This window comes from Ceratotherium simum, chromosome 8 (genome assembly GCF_057802395.1).
Source record: "Ceratotherium simum simum isolate JZ-2026a chromosome 8, ASM5780239v1, whole genome shotgun sequence".
Classification (NCBI taxonomy): domain Eukaryota; kingdom Metazoa; phylum Chordata; class Mammalia; order Perissodactyla; family Rhinocerotidae; genus Ceratotherium; species Ceratotherium simum.
The window spans coordinates 78,435,499-78,458,059 of record NC_141907.1 but is presented as its reverse complement, the minus strand read 5'-3'; the positions used below and the strand labels follow the sequence as shown (position 1 = coordinate 78,458,059).

Sequence of the window (22,561 nt, the reverse complement as noted above, 5' to 3'; positions counted from 1 at the left end):
AAAACTGTGAAAATGACAAATGAGATTTTCTGCTACATATTACTAAATCTTGTTAGTAATATGCCACATCTACCTGATTATGTCTATCAAGGAATTAAGAGAAAATAATAAAGCTATGGCTAGATATCAAATGTTAGTTATCAGTTTGTTTTGGACCTGACTCTAAGTAACAGAGTTTATGAATTTTACAAACTTAAAAAAATCAAGCACAAACTTGTACTGCATTCGTCTAGGAAAATTTCCAAATATGCAAGTACAATGGGCATTCAAGCCCACTTTCAAATTGTAGTTTTTAACTTTTCATGACAACCTAATAACATCACAGATCACTATACTGTCAAGAACTATTCATTTTATGTTGAAGAGTTTAGTTATTACCCTGGTTTTAACTCATAGGGTTGGGTTACTCCTTAATTACAGAAGCTGTAGAATTAATTCTAGAGCAAAGGAAAAATGTGGGAAAAATTTAAATTTGTAGTTGTAAATCCTTTTGGCTCACATACAGAATTCTCTTAAGAATCTATCACTTTAAGCATATAGTTCTATTGTCAATATCCTTAATCCTTTGCTGAAAGTTGGTCATCCCCAATTTAGGATGTCAGAGACCTAAAAAAATTTTATTTGTTAAATGGCAGAGGGGACACAGTGATTAAAAGTTTAGATTATGGAATCAGATTGCCTGAGGGCTTGGACAAAGCTTGCAAATCTTTCTTGGTCCTAGTTTCCCTTCCACACAGTGTTGTCATAGAAATAGCACATTGTGGAAATTATAATGTGCTTTTAATGTGGGTCTCGTATGTAGTAAATGTAACTATTATTACAGTTATTTTCTATGATGCCTCAGAATCCACAACATCTTGAAGCCACTATCTCCCTACGTTTGAAAAGCTAGCAATTCAACAAGCTCCAGTCCTAAATTCCAAAGACCAAAAAGAGACTGTTAAAAATCTAAGTGATTCTGGACCAAGATGGACAATAAGTACAGTCATGCGTCACTTAATAATGGCAATACATTCTGAGAAATGTGTCGTTAGGCAATTTCGTTGTGTGTGAACATCATAGAGTGCACTTACACAAACCTAGATGGTATAGCCTACTACACACCTAGGCTATATGGTACTCATCTTATGAGACCACCATCGTATATGCAATCCGTTGTTGATCAAAGCGTCGTTACACGACATGCTGTACTTCTTCCTATTTTTCCTGCTCATACAGCTAAAAAATCTGGACATTGGATACAAAACACTCATAAGAAACTATGGAAAGTGCAGAGGAGATGACCAGCTAAGGACCTCAGGACCCAAGGGGAATGACATGGCTATGAGATCCCTAAATTTTCTTTCTGCCTCATATATCCTAGACTGAGTTAGCATTATCTTCAGTGCACTCAGGGAACTAATATGCAAGTGAGCACAGGTGTGGATGAAAATAATTAAACTGAGTGAGGAGAGAGGAGAGCCAAGGAAAGGACTCTGAGCAACATCAACATTTAACATGATCTTTACTGAAAGTCAAATCCATTCTTAGTTCAGGAATAAATTAAATATTTTTTCTATCTTTAAAACTGCAGTTCTCAATGTATAAACAAGAAGAAACAAGATAAATATTTTAAAGCCTAAGCTGGAAACCACGTTTATCTATCTACTGATCTTAGAACGTTTTTCAAACACCAAGAATTCAGAGATAACAGAATTCCACCTCCCCGCCCACTCCCACCTGTCAAACTGAGGGGCTGCAAACAGACCTGCTCATCAGGTTTTCCTTTGAAAATGGGTACAAATAAAATTCACTTTAAGGCAGTAAATAAAGTCCACAGTCACTCTGTTTGGCCTCTATGCCATTTGACTTCTTGCCTTCACTAGTACCTCCCCCTCCACAGCCCAGGAATTTAAATTACGGCTTTCACACCTTAACTAACTTTTATGTGACCTGGTTAGACATATGGTGAATTGCCTCAATATAACTTGAAACACAAAATCATTTTATAGTTTTTCCCTTAATATCAACGACTTAATTTCTATGAGGGGTACTATCATGGCAAATCTGACTTGATTTAGAATACCAACCAGATAAATATGCTGCTGATATCTGTAGCATACAATGCTCCTGATGATTTATACAAGGTACGTCCACTGCAGATACATTCACCCTCTTGACCACTCTGAAACCTATAAAAGAAAAGAAATAATAACTGCATGAAAAATAATTCAATGTGAGGCTCACATTACATTTTAACAACAACAAAAAAATGCACACAAAATCTAAATCTTTCACTCCACTACTAGAAGCAACATAATGTTAGAAAGGTAAAGCACTTTCCCCTTGAATCATATGCCACTATATATTTATTTTGCTCATCCCACTAATATCCTCTGAGCATCCACTATGTCCATGCACTACGCCTATACTGGGAATTATATGAAATCTTGCATATCCCTTCAGGTAAAGTAACTGCCAAAAACTGAATAAGAATAGCATCTACCCAAAGGCTACCATTTCATTGTTTAGTTCTCAGCTCTAATATTGCCTCCCTGAAAGCCATTCCCTAAATACTTCGGCTAATATAGCATCTTGCACACATTCCAGTCTCTCTCATCCTTTCACCCTATTTCATTGTGTGCATAACAAGCATTCTTATCTTGAGTTACATCATTACTCCTTGGGTTTACTTCGCGTGTGACTTCCGCTTCTGGACTATAAGCTTCAGCTGAGCTGGGAACCATCTGTCTTGTTCATCACGTTATCAGCAGTGCCTAGAAGAGTGCCTGCCATGTGCTCAACAGACATCTGGTAGTCTAAAGATGCTTCCAAATCCACAAACTACCAAAATATTAAAACTCCATTCTAAATAAAACCCTAACAGGAAACAGTTTATGTGGTACCTCTGTAAGTTCACAAGATCCAGAGAGATGCATAACCCATACACTGACAAGCTATAGGAATAGATTTATTCAACTTAGTTTCTCTCCAGTGCCATGACTTCAGTGGCAGTCAAATGTTAACTGCCCTTGAAGTATATTTAAACTGTCTCTAAAATGAAGGAGAAGCGAGAAAAGAAACATAAGAGGAAATAAAACTAATCTTCTTACTGAAAGAAGCATGAATAGCATAGTCAGGAATTCATAACGCAAATACTTTTTAAATGTCATTCAAGCTTCAAGTTCCTATTTTTTTCTAGGAGTTACTGTGGTTGCTATGAGAACATATTACATTAGAATAGATAATACAGAAGCTGATATTCTGTACAACTGGGCTCCTCTGGAGGTCAGCAGCATATTTGGATCAAATAATGCGAGGGTTTTGTTTAGTACTACTATAAAATGTAAAAGAAGAAAACTAAAACAAAAAGGCACACAGAATCTTGCAGTATTGTACTTTCAAAACATGTGATGTTCCATTATTTGAAAATAAAGTTCCATTTTCAAAATCTATTTTCTAAAAGAACCCTGTATTAATTGTATGTTGACATATAAAGCACACAAAAGTTGCATTTTCTCTGCTTTGGATCCCAGACTCTCAGTTCCATAAGTATAGCCCATTGTAGGTAATTCCCAGGTCAAGGGTGCAGTAGACAAATTAATTAGTCTATTAAGTCTCAGTCGTATCCTGGCACTGATGTTTAGGTTAGCACCTTCAGCAACAAGTTTCTAATGCTTAACTATGCTGCCATTTGTTCCTGAGAGAAATTAGGAATGAAGAGAAAAAAGAAAACATGGCTGGGAAAAGTTCCCACTGACCTCAAGGCAGAAACATGCACGTGAGTCAGGGGTAGACTGGTGTATTTATAAAAAGGAGAAAAACTCCAGTTGATTAGTTCTTGCTATTTTAAGTGATTAGGAGAAACATAAATGGTTTCATATCTAAGGGAAATTTAAATAGCATTTTAACACTCTGCAAAGTCAACCTAAAAAAGATGATAATTTGCCATGACTTAGCACTAAAGAGAAAACTATGATTTCATATGATGAATCTCCAAAGCATTTCATGGGAAGATTAAACACTTGCCTAAATACTTGTGGATACTACAAATGACTGAAATGAACCAAATCGAATATTTGAAAAAACAGACGTGAGTGCACACACACACCCACACACACCCACACACACCCACACCCAAGAGAGGAAGAGGGAGGGGAGAGGAGAGAGAACTATGGGTTCTCTTTCACCTTATAGCCATTAGCTACTACAAGATGTATTTAAAAGAACCATATACCATAGACAGTTCGAAATTCAATAAAAGCAAAATTTGTTGATTATCATACAGCACAACAGAATACCTATGCACTGTATAGGAATTTTTCTCTCAATTTTTTTCTTTTCTTTTGTTCAGTGGGGTCATGGTACAATGGAATGTTTTTATAGCATCAATGACCCAGAAGTGTGTGAGATATTAGCCTCAAAAGCTGTTTTATGCATAAGAACTGGGTGTTGAGCTATCTCAGATACCTCTGAGAACAGTAATGAGAAATTAATGACAGTTCACAATGATACTGTCATAACAAATATCTGTTACATATTGGGCAATCACACTATGTTAGAACCTTGATATCCTACACTAAAGTGATGTTAAAGTTCAGGCCATTTAAAATCCATCCAGAATGCTGGATTACTGAAAAGGCAATCACAGTAACTATAGCTTACATTTTCTCCTGAATGTCCTATTGTTTGGGCTCTATAAAGTTCATCTAATTTTCCCCAAACATAGTGCCATTAAATTGAGGATTATTAAAATATAACTACATTTCTTGGATTTTTCTTCAGGAAATAATCAGATAAATTGAAATAGAAAAGAATTAAAGAGGTAAAAAGATAATGATTTCATATCATTTATAATAGCAAAAAACCAAAACAATGTAAATGTCCAACAATAAGGAGAAAGAGTTTAAAAAGTTATGATATAATGGAATATTAAGAGGTCATTAAATGTCATATTTTCAAGGAACATTTAATAGGACAGAAAATCCCTAGATTATGGCAGGCACACAATGAATAACTGTTAAATGAATGAAATAAAAATGCAGTTTATAAAATCATATGCATAGTTTGATTCCAATTTTAACTATATATGTACATTCTATAAAAATGTATTATATACACATCTTTTGTATATAATATGCACCATGAAACAAAAAAAGAAAGACATACCAAAGTGTTCACAGAGGTTATCTTTGGGTACTAGAACTAAACACAATTCTAATTATGGACACGTATTGCTTTTATAATTAGAAATGAAGCTACTGTAGCTACTACAATAGTTTGAGCCAAGTGGGGTTACCGCTATTGAAGATGACATTCCTTGTAAAATCATCGGCAGAATAAAGGATGAGTCAGACCCTTCTGAGTGATGTTCTCATCAACCACTTGCTAAGACCCCCAACTCTAACCAAGTCCAGCAAATCTTGATAACCTCCAATACTATCTTTGCCCCAGGTATGATTAATCCCTTTCCTTAAACTGTTTCCTCCTAATATGTATATTAATAAAATGTCTACTTATCTGTCAGATGTGTTGTAAAAATGTGCAACATTTCTTTATCTATGGTCCTGGAATTTCTCCTCTGAGGCCAAAAAAGGGTGTGTGTGTGTATATGTATTTGACAAACTCATCTATTCATGATAAACTACCCTAAACCTGCTTCACATATGGCAATGGATATTTTTACAAGCTCTGCTGAAAAGAATCCCATCCTTCAAATTGACAGTTATAGCTTCCCAAAAAAATATTTTGAAAGTGAGTTTTTAAATAGCATTTTGAATCAACACTGCCAACTTTTTAAAGTGTTTAAAAAGATGCAGTTACTCCCTAGAGTCTGCTTCTTAGAATGTAAATTATTTTATGGGCAAAGTCCATTCCAACCTATCTCTTATAGACATGTTCTTGTACCATCAACTATGTCACCTATAAGCATCTCCATGTGTAGTTTTCCTTCCATCACCATGAAATTAAACCAAATCACTCCTTCGCGTGGTTACTATGGCAGTGAGCCGGATTTTGCACCTAGGATAACCCTATTCAGGGCAGGGGAGAGAAGTAAGGGACCAAAAGAATGGAAGAGTAAGTTAGGGCAATGGTCAGCACCCCTAACCATTAACTTTTCTCTTAGAACAGCCTTTGGCCAAAACCTATAAAACTCTGACCTGACCCTGCGGCTTCCTGGCAGGAGCATTATGCTTAGCATTATGATGTGAACACCATGACACTGGCAAGATCAGCAATCTTTTCCCTTGCTCTTAAGAAGCATTAAAATTCTGTTTCTCATCATCCCCTAAATTTCCACCTCATGCCCCCAAACCTAGTCAGGCCCTGGTTCACAGGTTCTAATGACTAGACAATGGAAATAGCACGTGGTGACTGAAAGTCTTTGATGGAAAACAGATGAGACAGGACACACTGCTTGTCTAGCACCTTTAAATGTACAGCTCTCCCCGCTATCTTTGAGGATGTTACTGTAGGAGACACATGGAAAGAGTAGTTAGTGAAAGAAACGTTATACATTTTCTATTTTCATGAGTTTTCGAATTGTCAACAAGGGTGACATCTGCATCAAATGAACCAATGGTTTTCAAGATATTTTAGAAGTTTTTTTCCCCTTTAATAATACACTAAAAAAACTCCAACAGATAACAGATAAAAGCAGCTGATATGATTGAAGAATGCAAGATGCAAGCAAGGGCTGCAGAACTTCCCCAGCAGCCTCCCATCTGCTCCTCAACTTCCCCACACGTACAGCTCTTTAGACACCCCTCAGAATTCTAGGTCCAGAGGGACATGGATCTGAAAACCAATTAAACAGATCCTTCCCTTGCAATCATGGAGAAAATATTCACAAGTGTTGACTACTCTAAGAAGTATAAAAGTCCATGACACACAGTCATTTAAAACTTTAAAAGTCAGAAGGGTTATTAATTTTTTCAACAATATTTTGCTCCATTATTATGAGGAAAATTATGGCACGATGGCATTTTTAAATCTAGGGGATCATAAAAGTAACAGGCCCAACTTCTTAAAAATGCATTATGCCCTCTTAAATTGTTTTAGATAGGAAAATAAAAACTATACTTCCTGTAATTAATGAATTAATTATAAAGCAGAAAGTCAGAGGCCAGAATCATGTGAAATCTTACTGGATAATAGAAATTATTGTAGTACTTTCAGAAAGGAAAAGAAAAATAAGCAATGACCCTCAGGCCTCCTAGTTAGCCAAATAGATGTCCAGAAATTTAATACATCCTACTTCACTTTGTTGAGTCCTCATAAAACCGACAAAACAAAAGACACGGTAAAGTTGTAAAGAGTCAATAAAAATGTTTTTTAAAGTAACCTAAGTGTTACAATAAGGGCTCATTTCAAAGAAACATGGTTGAACGCCATGAAAATTTCTGTGTAATTTTATTATATATATCCTCAAGAGACAGTCCCTTGAGATATTAGCATTTAATCACTTTCTATTTGAAAACATGACTTTTAATAGCTCATAGCACACTATATTGTAATTGTTTGTTGATGGCTTTTTAAAATTATTTGTACTTGTAAAACTTCTCACTAGGCAGTGAGATACTTGAGAGTAGAATGTAGGTTGTATTGATCCTCATTTGGTGAGTCATTAACTCACTCAACATTCCTATTGCATACCTACAATATTTTTAGCTATATGCTAAATACTTATAAGTAACAAGCATATATGGAAAAAAGTCACAGTCCCTATCCATTAATACTAACAGTGTAATGAAGAATAAGAAAACAAATGATTGCAATACATTGTCTTAGAGTTAACACAGTGTGCCACAGGGACACAAAGAAGTGAAGGGGAGCTCACCTGGAATAGCAGGGAATAGGTTCTGAAGACCAATGGGAGTTAACCACAGAACAGGAGATGAAATATGAGATCCGAAGATTTAAGGAGTACCATATATTCAAGAGTCTCATATGCCATACTGAAGATTTTGTACTGTAGTCTGAGGAACCACTCAAGAATGAGTTTTAGAAAAGTCACTTTGCCTACAAAATAGATACTAGAATGGAAGGAGCAAAACTGGTTGCAGGAAGACCAGTTAAGAGACAGTTACGGTGATTCAGATGAGAAGTGACAGAGTACCAAACTAAGGCTGCAGTAATCAGAATAGAGAATGGTGGATACACTTGAGAAGTATTAAGGAGACAGAACAGGCAGGATTTAAAAACTGAGTTGAGGAAACAGACAGCAGTCAAGATATCATGCACAAGTCCTCAGTTTCTGGTTTGGGCAACAGACAGGGAGAATAATGGTGAAGTTTACCAACACAGAGAACACAAGAAGAGAAGTAAATCTGGTGGGAAAAAGGAAGATGAGTTTACTTTGGGACATGGGGCAGGTCAAACCTGCAGCTCTTGTTTACATTCCTAGTGGAGAGATGCATAGAAATCCTATAACACAAGGGTCTGGTGTGTGCGGGAGAGACCTGCTCTGGGGTCACAAGATGAGAGAGCCATCAGCTTGTAGTACTGGTAAATGAAGTCATGAAAGTGGACAGAATGAACCAAGAGAGAGCCAGAGAGGAAAGCCTCAGCCTAAAGTCTTAGAGCACCAACAAGGGAGGCAGAGTAAGTGGAGAAACCTGAAAGGGAAACGGAGCAGCAGTGGCACAGGTGGTAAGAAGAGGGTTAAAAGAGCACAGGGAACAGTTTTGAGACGGGAACACCTAAGTGTCAAATGATCCTGAGATACAGCAAAAGGACTAAACGGGGCCAATAGATTTTGCAACAAAAGAGGTAATTCATGACTTTTGCAAAAACAGTTTCAGCAATGAGATGATAACAGAGTGACACAAAACTTATTGAGGAGCAAATATGATGTGAGAACACAGAAAAAATAGTTTCAGCGTAGCTCCTAGCACATATTAAATGTTCCAACTGTTTCTAATTTACTTTTCTCCACTGTGTGTCACCCTGTCCAAGTGTTTAAAATATGCCACAATCCCCCAAAGAAATACTCAACAAATGTTTAATGATGGCTCTGACTACAATTAAAACCTCAGTGGGAAGTAACAGAAGTGCTCTGGGACACTCATTGTATTAAAGCACTTGGGAATCCCTTAAACCATTATCTTAGTCAAGTTTCACGTTCCTCAGTCTAAAGCTGGAATTGTTAGGAAGCATTGAGTTTGGTTGGTTTTAAGTGTACATGTTATGAAAAGTATTCAGCGAATTGTGTCACTAATCATTATATTTGCTTTTTTTAATGAATCTTAAGGGAATAAATAAAATCACTTTACCCTTATCTAAAACATTTGGAACGTACGTCAAGTGTAAAACTTATAAAATACGAATATAACATCCAACTAACTTATGCCATAGATTTTTTTTGACTACCCAATTTGTTGTTCAACTGATTATTATTAAATATCAAATGCAGTATGGGAAGTATTTATTATGAGTCACCTTATCTCCTTATATCACCCATGAAACATTTCAATGAAGTTTAGGAGCTTATAAGAATTAAAGAAGCCGACCATGTGGCCTAGTGAATAAGTTCAGCACACTCCACTTTGGCAGCCTGGGTTCAGTTCCTGGGAGCGGACCTACACCACTCGGCTGCAGCCATGCTATGGCGGCAACCCACACACAAACTAGAGGAAGACTGGCAAAGGTATTAACTCAGGGTGAATCTTCCTCAAGCAAAAAGAGAAAGGTTGGCAACAGATGTTAGCTCAGGGTGAATCTTTCTCAGCCAAAAAAAAAAAAGAATTAAAGAATTGCATGTTATCATTTGTAAAGAATATTGGTACATAAAAGTGCTTACAAAGCTATAAGCAGGTAAAATATCTGGTATGAACCAAAGACCAAAAAGCAAAAATAAGGACCCTGGTTTACAGATCTTCCTAAACATGTTTTAATATCTAAGGCACAAAGGCAGTAGTCCCAGCCAGCTGTTTATTTCCACAGCATCTAGCCAAACAATATTTTCCTCTTGTCTTAAAGCAGTACTTCTAGAAAAAAATTCAGGCCTTTCACTTCATTTGTATGACAACACAGCAAGAGATGGATCCACCCAGTGTTGTCTCAGAAGATTAATCAGAAAGTAGACTGAGATCTCAACACTTTGAACTGTTTTTAGATTACCAAGATTAAAATGTAACTGGTCTGCCATTATGCACAATAATATAGGTTTTTTTGCACATAACTCCAAACTAAGAAATTTATAAAAGAATTTCACATACCAATTAGAATGACTTGCAGATATCAATATAAAAAAAACCCACACATTTAATCATCAGATGAGACTTTTTCCCGCTGGAGCTATGGAAAAAAAGCAAACGTGAAGTCTATATTATCTAATTCCTACGTTTTCTCGCCACAAACAGCGCTGCCTTCTGACTTCCCAATTTTGTTAATAAAATAACCAACATTCCAGAGACACTGAGCATCAACACTTCAGAGCTACCCTTAACATCAGTCTCCTTCATCTTCTGTATCCAAAGAGCTGCCAAATACAATGGATTCCACATACTCAACGTGCCAGGAATTATCCCTTTCTTTCCATTACTTCTGCCGCAATGCAGTTCAGCCCTTTATTATCTGTGCAACTTCCGAATGCATTCCAGTTCTTCCTAAGCAGAGTTCCAACTGCTCTCCATAAAGCCCAGTTCCAAGTTACTGCTTTTCAACCTTGAATGGTTCCCCTCTGCCTAGCAAATTAAGTGAACACTTCTTGACCTGACATTTAAGACTCATTACATGGCAGTTTTCTTCAGGCACAACCTATTTAAGGCATACAATTCTGAAACTTCGTTTCTCCTCCAGTTCCTAGGGTCTTATCTCCCTATCTTTACTCAAGCCATTTCCGCCAACTGAGTGCCTCTTGCCCCCATCTCCTCTCACCAAAAAAGCGGCTTGATGCTTTAATAATGACCTCAAACATTGGTTCCTTCATAATGATTTTATTTTTCTCCATCTACCTCTGACCCTGCCCTTCTAAGAACCCTCACAGAATGCCTGTGTCTTGTATAGTTTCTATGTCTTGAATATTGTTTATTTTTACTTTTGCATTATGCCATTAGTAATTCATTGGCTCCATGAGGAACAGAAAATGGGCCACAGCTATTTCTCATCTAGAGGCACCTAATGATCTGATCACAGTAATAGTGTCAGTATTCACTGAATTTAACTGAAAATGTTAATACATTAATGCAGGTGTGGAGACAAATCAGTTCATCAGTGACCCATAGTGAGTGAAGGAACTGGTCCGCCCATGAGAGGCCCTCACTGCCCCTTGCTCGTGCACTACATCTGTGACCTGAACTAGCTGTGTCCAGATCATCTGAGTTTACTAGTTATTGTCAGTGAAACTCAAGAACTTGGGATGAATGGATTACATACAAATAACTTTCAAGCAAAGAAAGTAAATATTAGGTGAATTTTGAGATAGGAAATATCTTTTTAAAAGTAACTCCTATTATTCTACCACAGGAAAAATTATCCTTTTATTAAGTTTCAAAATAAAACAAAATGATTTAAACTAAACATATTTTTTTAAAAGCCAACACATAAGTTAATTTGAGGTCATCTGTTTTCTAAATTTTATCTACTAGATTTTCATCTTATGAACACCATTCAAAGGTACTATTTAAAACTATTTTTTTAAACTGTAAAAAAGCAAATGTAGCCATCACACGCACACACACACACAAACTATAAATCAATATAACACTGTAAGATTCCATGAAAATAGTGATAGCTTTAAAAAATGCAACCCAATGTATAGCCAAATAACTCACGCAACTCAGCATGCATTGCTGACTTTGGACATGATCACTAAATTTAACAAGGTGTTCTTGAGAGAAACAAAATAAGACAGGTCCCCGGAGCATCCATTCAAAATGGCAGATGCATCTGAACTCCAGGGCACACTCCTCTAGGCTAATATTATGGTTGGCCTTAAATAAAAATTGTAAAATTCAAATATCTTTAATTTAAGTAATACTTCAGAATGCAGGAAAACTCACTGCTGAAGTATGGCTAGCAAGCACAACAGAAAAATTAGAGCCATATAAGGCCTAAATATGATGTAATTTTTCTTTATGTATAAGACCAAAAAGAGTTTCATACACAATTTGCAAAATCTGTAAAACATCTGTTCAGAAGAAAAAGTATTAAATGTCCTGCAGCACAATCTGGAGTAGCACACCTATTTTTCATAAACAGTATTTCACAGTCATTCATCACTGAGTCACACATATCAAAGCTGTCACTTTCAAAAAAGAAAAAGAAATTTGTGCCTTGCAGGTAATCTTTGCTGCATGAAATTGGATTGCTGCAAATTACCATTCACTGAATTCTTATAAAGCCCTGATCACTGCCTGTCACCGTTTGGCACAATCCAATAAAAGTTATTTCTCACCAACACCTCCCACCATCACCACCACCCATTCAGCCTTAAAAACCTACTTGGTTCTTTACCTTATCTTTCTGAATCGATGGTTAAAGTCCTTATGAATATCCAATCTCTCATTAAAATTCCCCCAGTACCATGTCCAAGTTTCGAAGCACTTCTGTGCTTTTCTTTACATGTGAATTTGACATGGATTTAGAATATTAAGACATCTGCTCTGAGTTGTTTTTCTAACACTAGGTAAAAGATTGGGGCTGATCTGTGAAACTATTCTCACATAATTTTTTTAACTACTGACAACATTTAGGATATAGCTGGCTAAGGTTAAGAAGCCAGTGTGTTATTAAAAAAACAACAGCAAAATGAACTGATTTATATTGGGACAGACTGCTTACCTTTGGTGTCATTAATTCTTAGCTTTCCTGTAGTCATATGTTGTTTCTTAATTATAGATTAACAGGAAAATTAATGGGGAAATAATCACTCTTCATCATTCCTATGTCCATTTCTTTCTCAGAACTTGCATCTTTAAAAAAATTTATTTCTGGGTTAAAAAAGGAGAGTGGTAATCACAGATTGTGAAATTGACTAAAAGTATATATGACATTTATGCTGTTTTATGTATGGTACTGGAGGAATCCACATTCCTAGAGTCTGGATGGCAGGAGGATAGGTCTTCATGAATAGGAAGAGGGAGATTGATAAGTTTCTGATCTAACAGACATGAGTTCCACTTCTTGGAAGCAGAGAAAAAAGGTGATCCAACAGATATTTTGTAGAGTCCAATACAAACTCTTCATTCAATAGGCAAGGAAACTAAGGTCTAAGCAGACAGGAGATTTTACTTCTAGGAAAGTAAACTAAATTAGGAAGGTGCAGGCAAAAGTACCAAAGGCTTTGATATGTCAGGCAAAATTCATTCAGTGGCAATGATTTATTCAAACTAACTTGCACATAAAGAAGTTTTATTGGCTCCCATAACTAAAAAGTTAAGAATAAGCCTAAAGTAAGGTATGAGCTTCAGGTAAGGCATGATCCAACAGCTCAACAGAATAGCCAAGGATCCATTTCTCCACTATACCATTTTAGCTCATTATTTCAACACAGGGGCCAGCAATTCTTGAGGCTAAATACTCCCCTTGCTCAAGTTCACCAAAAAAGAAAGCATTGTTGTTCTAAAACACTCAATGAAAGCTCTGTGATTCACTTTGATTGAATTGGCTTAGGTCACATACCCACCCAGCACACATCACTAGAGCCAGAAGGATGAAATACCCTATTGTCTTGATCTCAACTGCATGCAGGAGGTGAAGTCAGCTTCCCTGGAAATTCATGGATACTCAGAAGGAAACCATGGACCATTGGTAGGAGAGAAGCTGGCAAATGAATGTTGGGGAGGCAGCCAAATAGTCCACCCCATCAGTTAAGTCTGAGATACATTCTGATCCTATATCTGAGACTTTGCCTCTGCCCTTTTTTATAGTCTGTTTTGAGAGATTATGGTGGGATGAACAATATATTCACAATGAAAAGAAGCAAAATGCCACTAAGTGTCCCTATTCCAATTAAGGTAGCAGTGGACTAGGTCTCCCAAAAGGCTCCTACATCTTCCTTATGTCCTCCAAGTTTTGTAATGTTGAGAAAGCAAAACGTAAAGCAAAAAATATATATATTATTATTCCCCAATTTATGAGTACACTAAGTTTTGCCTAGAAATATTAGAGCAAGAAGACACTATATAAGGAAATATTTCAGCTGATAGGATGATTTCAGTAATGCTAAAGCTCCAACTTTACCTTGCTTGTCCCAGAAAAAGTAAAGACAAGTAACTACAGTTGCCAAATAGGAGTAATACACATGCTTCAAGTAAATGTTTTAAATGCCTAAGGGCAGGGAGGAAAGGAAAATTATTCTCAGAAGGTAAAGGAATTTCTTCCAAAAATGAAAGAGAATACTACAGTCCCTAAAACAGCGTATGCTAGTCAAGACATAACATCCCTAAACTGGATCCCATAATAACTGGAAACAACTGAGTGCCGAAGGCAACCCCCACTCAAGAGTAGTTTACTTCTCATGTTATTTACCTCCATACTGTAGATCTTCCTAAGGCTCAGTTCAAGTATGAGCCAGACCTTTCAGAAGAGCCTGGTCAAGGAGATCTAGAATCCAAATTATCTTGGAAATGAAAGATCATCTCATCTAGTAGATTTCAAACTGCCTAGGGGTAGGGGCAAACAAAGCAAAAGAAGTTTTATAACCACTCCCTCCTCCCACTATTACATCTCCAAGAAGAACATGTCTGATTTATCTATTCTACAAAAATAGCTTCTGGAAAAGACTTCATTTGAACAAAAAGCTCTGTCTGAAAGAATAGTTAACCTAAACTTATTTTTCTTTTTTCATATTCTTTTTCTTTTCTTTTTTTAAATGCTATTTTATTGTGGTAAGACGCTTAACCTGAGAACTACCCTCTTAACAAATTTTAAGTGTACGACACAGCATTGTTGACTAGAGGCGCAATGTTGTACAGCAGATCCCTAGAATTTACTCACCTTGCTTAACTGAAATTTTGTGCCTGTTGATTAGTAACTCCCTATTTCCCCCTGCACCCAACCCCTGGCAACCACCATTCTACTCTTTGATTCTACAAATTTGACTATTTTAAATATCCCATGTAAGTGGAATCATGCAGTATTTCTCTTTCTCTAACTAGCTTATCTCATTTAACATAATGTCCTCAAGGTTCACCCACATTGTCACATATTGCAGAATTTCCTTCTTTTTAAAGGCTGAATGGTATTCCATTGTATGTATACACCACATTTTCTTTATCCATTCATCTGTTGATGTACATTTAGTTTTTTCCGTATCTTGGCTATTATGAATAGTTCTGCAATGAACATGGGTGTGCTAATACCTTTTTGAGATCCTTACTGCAATTCTTTGGATAAATATCCACAAGTGGGATGGCTGGATCATATGGTAGGTCTATTTTTAATTTGTGAGCAGCCTCCATACCGTTTTCCATAGTGGCTCCACCATTTTGCATTCCCACCAACAGTATGCAAGGGTTCCAATTTCTCCACATCCTTGCCAACACTTGTCTTTTGTTTTTTGACAACAGCCATCCTGATAGGTATGAGGTGATATCGCATTGTGGTTTTGATTTGCTTTTCCCCAATGACTAGTGACATTGAGCACTTTTTTTATATACCTATTGGCCATGTATGTATGTCTTCTTTGGAGAAATATCCAAGTCCTTAGCCTATTTTTCAATTCTGGTATTAGGGGTTTTTTTGCTATTGACTTGTAGGAGTTTTTTATATATTTTGGAGATCAACTCTTATCAGATACATGGTTTGCAAATATTTTCTCCCATTCTGTAGGTTGTCTTTTTACTCTGTTGTTTCCTTTGCTGTGCAGAAGCTTTTCAGTTTGATGTAGTTCTACTTGTTTATTTATTTATTTTTTTGCTGCCTGTGTTTTTTGTGGCATATCAATGAAAGCATTGCCAAGATTAATGTCATGAAGCTTATCTCCTATGTATTCCTCCAGAAGTTATACAGTTTCAGGGTTATATTTAAGACCTTAATCCAATTTGAGTTGATTTTTGTGTATAATGTAAGACAAGGGTCCAAATTCATTCTTTTGCATGTGGATGTCCAGTTTTTCCAACACCTAAATTCATTATTTTTCGATCTGAGAAACTGAAGTCCAAGAAGGTTCAATCATTTATCAGTATCCAGTCTAAATGCCAAACTTGAACTCAGAGCTCTGGAATTCATTCAACAATTATTATGCAACTACTACTAGTCATTACAGAGTCATTACTCTGTAAACCAGACGCCAATCACCAAAAAATGAACCAGAATATCTAAACGATCCCTTCAATTTCAATACTTCCTTTCATAAACATAAAACTTTAGATTACATAAGTCTGTTGCATTCATATCCCAACTCTGCTTACTTGCTATGTGACTGTGGGATAGTTTCTTAACTCTCTTAAGACTCAATTTTCTCATCTGCAAATAGTAATAACATAAAGCTACCTCCAAAGGATTAAAAGATAAAAAAAAAAAATATGAAGTGCATTTGGAACTGAGAAAATATTAAATATATGCTAACTGATAATATTAACTGAAAATAACTCAGAACACTACTATGTATTCTATTACTGATGTGGCACAGTTGTTTTTCATTTTCAAACTTCACCATCATGTATAAAAAATGCACAGAAGGATATTCAATAGAACAATTATAAAGCTAATGAAGAAATAAGCTGTAAAAAATAGATCAATCATACACAAGGATATTTTGCATGACTGTAAGCATTTGAGAGACCCGCATTGGAAAATGAGTCAATGAAATAGCACTTTTGATGTGAGTTCCATTGGGATATAAGAATCTAATGGCAGCACAGGAACAGTGGTGAAAACTATGCAATTTGGCCCTTCTGAATTCAAAATAAAGGGAAAATTTTAGTTCAGCCTAGAGAAGAAATGTTGGCAATGGCTAAAAGATTGCGTAATTTGGGGTTTGAATAACAAATGACAAATTTAGGCTCATAGTAGAAGTTGTAAAGGTAGCTTAACATTTATCTTTAACAGATAGTAATAAGGTTGGTTTTATGGATCATACTATTGATTCTTATTCAAAATAAAGATATATCAAGGGGTTATCCAGAGATGAAATCTGGCTCTGAGGAGTAATTTTTCATATACTGGGTAATAGAAGGCTGACTAAAATTATTTCACATATAAAGATAATTTTAATATATATTATAATTGAGATAAAAATTTCTTGGAGTCACAGTGATGAGGAAATTACATCAAGAGCTCCTCTCTGCTTTAGTTTTTGCAATCTACAACCAACTTTGAAAGAGAAAATATGATAGTTGTATTAATAAAAGACTATTAGCAGACTGTTGAAATTACTTTTTGTAGTTTGCAAACCCGAACTAAGTTTGCACTTAATATAATGTTTTACTTGTGGTTTGCTCTATACATTACACATTGCTATTGTATTAACAGTATAACAGAATAGCATATAAGTATCACACACCCACACCACACATAATAAATACCCATATGTTACACATACATATAAGAAACATGCTAAGGAGAATTATAATTTCTTTCATAAAGAATTGCTAATTCAAAATTATTTATTTGAAATATGAGAATCTTTTTTTTTTAACATCAGCATATTTTGGTTACAAAAAAGTACTCTATGTTTCTCCTTCACCAATTTGCAAAAGGGTATTTCAAAATTCACAAAAATCTCAATATGTCATTTAGTTTTAATGCTATCAACTTGCAAGGAGACAGGTTGTACTCATCTTCCTACAGAATACAGTATTTCTGCTCTAAGCCCACTAAAGTGTGGAAAATAATTCTGTTCACATGTCAACATTAACCAAGCTAAAAGCACTCTCTGAGGTCATACTGTACCTCAAAAATATCCTGTTTCAGCCTCTAGAGGAAAGACAGGTTCAGAATGCCAAGCAATCGGATTGCTTGAGACTTAGAAAAAACAATGTTAGGACCTGCTGAAGGAGTTTCAATTCTGCCACTACAATTTAAAGTTCAGAAGTTACTTGGTTTAGTGTAGATATCTGCAATGTAATGGTTAATAGGGGGTAAAAGCACACTTCCTTAACCTTTTTAGAGGAGAAAAGATAATGAAGCACACAACTTTGAACACATTATTCCAAGACTAAATGTTCACAGATAACAGTGATGAGTTATCTCCCCTTGAAAGAACACACAAAAATATCTAGTTTGTATTTTTTTACCATTTGGAAAACAATAATTTACCAGCGCCAAACTTTGAAATGAGCATTCAAATTAATTATGGAGCTATCTGTGGTTTGATTTTCTCCCAAAATGTAATGAAGTGAGTATTCTCTGAAACAGGGGTCACTGTTTAAAATCAGTCAGCATTTGGCATGTTTTGTGTTCTGCTTATGCTCCTTGGCAACAACAGAGCAGCTAACCAGGATTTTTTTAGTGCTCTTTCTGGGTATGTTTGACAAGTCCTCACTCCCACAGTCTTTTAACATGGGCTTCCCCAGTCAGGGATGCAGATCCCACACTGAGCCCATAAAACAATTAGTGGGAGGCCTTGGCATTACATTCAAAGACCTTTATAAAAAGCCAATGTAGCCGGCTATGTGAAACCTGACGTGTGGGAAGCCCCCATAAAACTCTTTAATGGAAACTGGGGGCTTCTTCTGGAAAAAGTTGAGAAGTTGGGCCCTAGCTGTATAATTAATGTAGTCATTTAACAAGAGATAATAAGCATTTCAATAAAAATAATCAAAAAGCAATAACAAACTTAGAAACTCTGGGCAAATATTTTACATTTGTAAAAGAAGTCGAAATAACTGCTCTTTAGAAAGAGAGGTTTCCTTGTGCATTGGCAAAGTGGTTTTATTTGTTGTTACATATAGAAGAATTTGTCAGAATGCCTTTTAACTAATATAGAAAACACAGTTAACATCCCTTTTCTTCTTTTTTCAATGTACCCACCACATCTGGTTTGGTTTTGTTTTATGATTCCATTTTTACTGAGATATAATTGACATATAATACTGTATTAGTTTTAGATGTACGACATAATGATTTGATACATGTATATATTACAAAATAACTACCACGATGAAGTTTAGTTAACATCCATTACCACATGTAGTTACAAACCTTTTTTTTCTCGTCATGAGAAATTTTAAGATCTATACTCTTAACTTTCAAATATACAAAACAGTATTGTTAACTACACTCATCATGCTGTACAGTACATCCCCAGGACTTATAAAAACCAAATTCATAGATAGAACACATTGATGGTTGCCAGAGGTGGGGGGGTGAGGGGTGGGCAAAATGGGTAAAAGTAGTCAAGAGGTACAAACTTTCAATTATAAGATAAATAAGTCCATCACATCTGTTCTTTTTTTTTTTTTTTTCCTGAGGAAGATTCGCCCTGAGCTAACATCTGTGCCAATCTTCCTCTATTTTATATGTGGGTCCACCGCCACAGCATGGCCACTGATGAGTGGTGTAGTTCCATGCCCAGGAACTGAATCTGGGCTGCCGAAGTGGAGTGCACCAAGCTTAACCACTAGGCCACAGGGCCGGCCCCCCACCACATCTGTTCTAAAACATCATATAAAATTGTGTTTGAAGAATCTCCTGAAAATTGTGAACAGTGAAAGACAGTGAAAACTTGCAAGAACATACTTTTTCCACCAGTGGCACAATAATCCAATAGAGGTTAAAAACTTATTAATATTCATAAAAGACAACTACTTTCAAAGAATAGAATAAAGCATATAACAGCAAAATAATAGCACTGTCCCCACTTTTATTCACCAACTTTTCCAGAGTAGAAAAAAATGAAAAAATATTGCTAATATAATAGCATGATCCTAACCGTGGTCTTGGGGTGACATTTTTAGAAAATTAAGGTAATCTATTTTTATTGGTAATTCCCATATCAATATGACTGCGATAACTGGATCAGAGAGTTTACCCATAATATATAAAGGGCTCAGCCTATGATAAAATGGAAGCCCCAAACATACAGAAGGAAGAAGGTCTGCTCCTTTTAGCCATGGAAGAGTATGAGAAGGCAAGACAGACAGAAAGAAAGGAAATCAAATTTAAGTGAGTGGCCTCACAAGACCAGACTGTCTGGCCTGCACCTTTTATGGAGGAAGAAAGGGGAGGATGAGTAAAGAAATGTGTCTGTTAAAACAGCAAATTTGGTACGAGGCACCCAAAGAACATCTCACCTAGAGGCTCACATCTCAGGCGTGACCTGGGAAGGCTGCAGGCCTCCAAAACAATGTTTTTAAACTTCGGGTGAAGACATATTAAAAAATTTTTTAATTTAAATAAAAATTTTAAATAAAAATTTAAATAATTTAAATAAAAATTAAAATTAAAATTTTAAATTAAAATTTAAATTAAAAAAATTCTGTAACTATGTATGGTGACACACGTGAACTAGACTTAGTGTGGTGATCATTTTGCAATATATACAAATATCGAACCATTATGCTGTACACCTGAAACTAATATAATGTTGTACATCAATTATATCTCAATGAAAAAAAGAAAAAAAATACAAAACAAAAAAGGAACAGTAAAATTAAATACTTTACCATCAGTCTCCCCCCCAAAAATGCAGATTCTAATGTGCTAAGCATAAAAAATAATTTAAAAAATCCAATAAATCATAACCAAAAATTGGTATTTTCATTTATACTATCATTTATATCATTCCTTTATACTAATATCTTCATTATGATAATTAAATGTCTTGATTTCAAAAACATTTATTTAAAGAGAGGCAGAGGCAAGAAAAGATGTAACATTTGTCAAACTGGACAATCACATTTAAGTTATTTTAAAAATAATTTTAGAATTATATTTTACAACTTAGCACAAACTAGAAAGGTCAACTTATGTGTGCTTTTTGCAAGCATGGGGGAAGGGGTGAAAATCAGTTCAGAGAGTGATTCAAAATGGTTTTGATAACTATCTACTTCCCTAAAGGTATTAAAACTTCATTGGCTTTTTCAGAACAAGATTCAAATAACTCATGTTCTTTCTAGGTTGTGGTTTTAGTTAATTATAAAAAGGAAGAAAAAATATAAGGGCAGCTAAAAACAGTCAACGCCAATGAAAGATGGATGATCAAATACTCAGTTTTAAAGATTTCAAAGCATGGACAGGTGATTTAATTTACAATAATATCTTCAAAGCTACAAATGCAAAATTCAAGGCATTTTATTATAGGTACCTGCTAAGGTTGAGGAGTTCGTATAAATTTTTTTTAAAATGGGGTAAATCATCTTTAATCATTTTCAAATGACCTTCTACAGCAAACCTTCAAATTTTGAATGATCAAAACCTGCCTAAGATATATTACGTGATCATTAGCTTTATTATGTACCATAACAAATGAGTTTCACATAATGTAAGTTTTAGTACTTAAATATATACACATTATGAAATACATTTTAATATCTTATAATTCTAAGAAGAGACAGAGTTTTAGACTGCCTTTTTAGCCAAAATGGGATTAAGGATGTTTTCACTTTAATTAATCTGTATGGTTTCTTCTTCCCTTAATGACCACCTTCTCTGATTTATTTTGGCCATCCATTCCCATAGGGAGATCCCGAATATTATCACGACCCCTATGTGTTCCATCTCAAAATTCACTTATTCAAGTGGCCTGCCCTGTGGCGTAGTGGTTAAGTTTGTCACGCTCCACTTCGAGGGCCCAGGTTCGTGGCTCACCCGTGGTTCATGGCTCACCAGTCGTCAGTCATGCCATGGCAGTGACACACATACAAAATGGAGGAAGACTGGCACAGACGTTAGCTCAGGGCGAATCTTCCTCGGGAAAAAAAAAAAAATTCACTTATTCAAACATTTTAAAGAAACCATTAACTTTTCTCCTCCAAGCCTACTCATTCAACTGTATCCACCAAAACCATTCTTAGACTTCATTGGAACCTCTAGTTCGTGAACTCCTTGATCCTCTCAGAATCCATTATCTTTCTCCTTCCTTTATATGCTTACCCACCATTAAACCCTGGAGTTCCTCAGCTCAGTCCTGGGCCCTCTCATTGTGGCAACTGATGCTCTCTTTCTAAGTGAGCACATTCTTACTCATAGCTTCAATTACCAAATGTCCATGTCCAGCCCAAACCTCTATTCTGTGTTTCAGGCCTGCATATCCCAACCCAATATTACAAAACCAATCATTTGCTTCACCCACAAACCTGGTCCTTTTTCAGCATTCTCTCTTAGTGAATAGGCCTCATGTCTTCAGTGGCACAAGCAAGAAATCTAGAAGTCATTTTGAAACCACCTACTTTCACTCCATTTTTCAAAACAACCATCAGACCTTGTCCATTTTATACCCTATTTATCCTTCAAATTTATCCACTTCTTTCCATCTCTCTCATCCAAACTTAAGCCTTTAATGACCTGCCTGTATAAGTCAAATAAACCTTTATAGATGCTCAAAGCATCATATGTCTCCTTCACACCACTTATCAGTCTAGCAATTTTACATTTTGTATTGTGATTATCTGAATAACGTATATTTTTGCACTGCCCAATAAAATAGCCACTAGCCAGCACAAGTAGCTATTTAAATTAAAATTAAGAATTC

The 22,561-nt window shown here is 35.7% G+C and overlaps 1 protein-coding gene across 6 annotated transcripts in view; it reads right to left on the bottom strand.

The window, feature by feature from the left end:
• BMPR1B (bone morphogenetic protein receptor type 1B) overlaps positions 1-22,561 on the bottom strand; it is a 382,986-nt gene that overhangs the window by 209,104 nt on the left and 151,321 nt on the right. For 2 of the 6 annotated variants that reach the window (XR_015552959.1, XM_087434610.1), the window contains exons 1-2: positions 21,679-22,026; positions 2,070-2,171 (exon numbers count right to left, since the gene is read on the bottom strand). Coding sequence is in view for 3 of the 6 variants with exons in the window: in XM_087434610.1 (XP_087290736.1) it covers positions 2,070-2,100 (31 nt within the window). In the remaining 3 variants the exon portion in view is untranslated. Of the gene's footprint in view, positions 1-2,069; positions 2,172-21,678; positions 22,027-22,561 lie in introns of those variants that run through there. The other 4 variants (XM_087434614.1, XM_087434613.1, XM_014787900.2 and 1 more) reach the window with 3 other exon arrangements.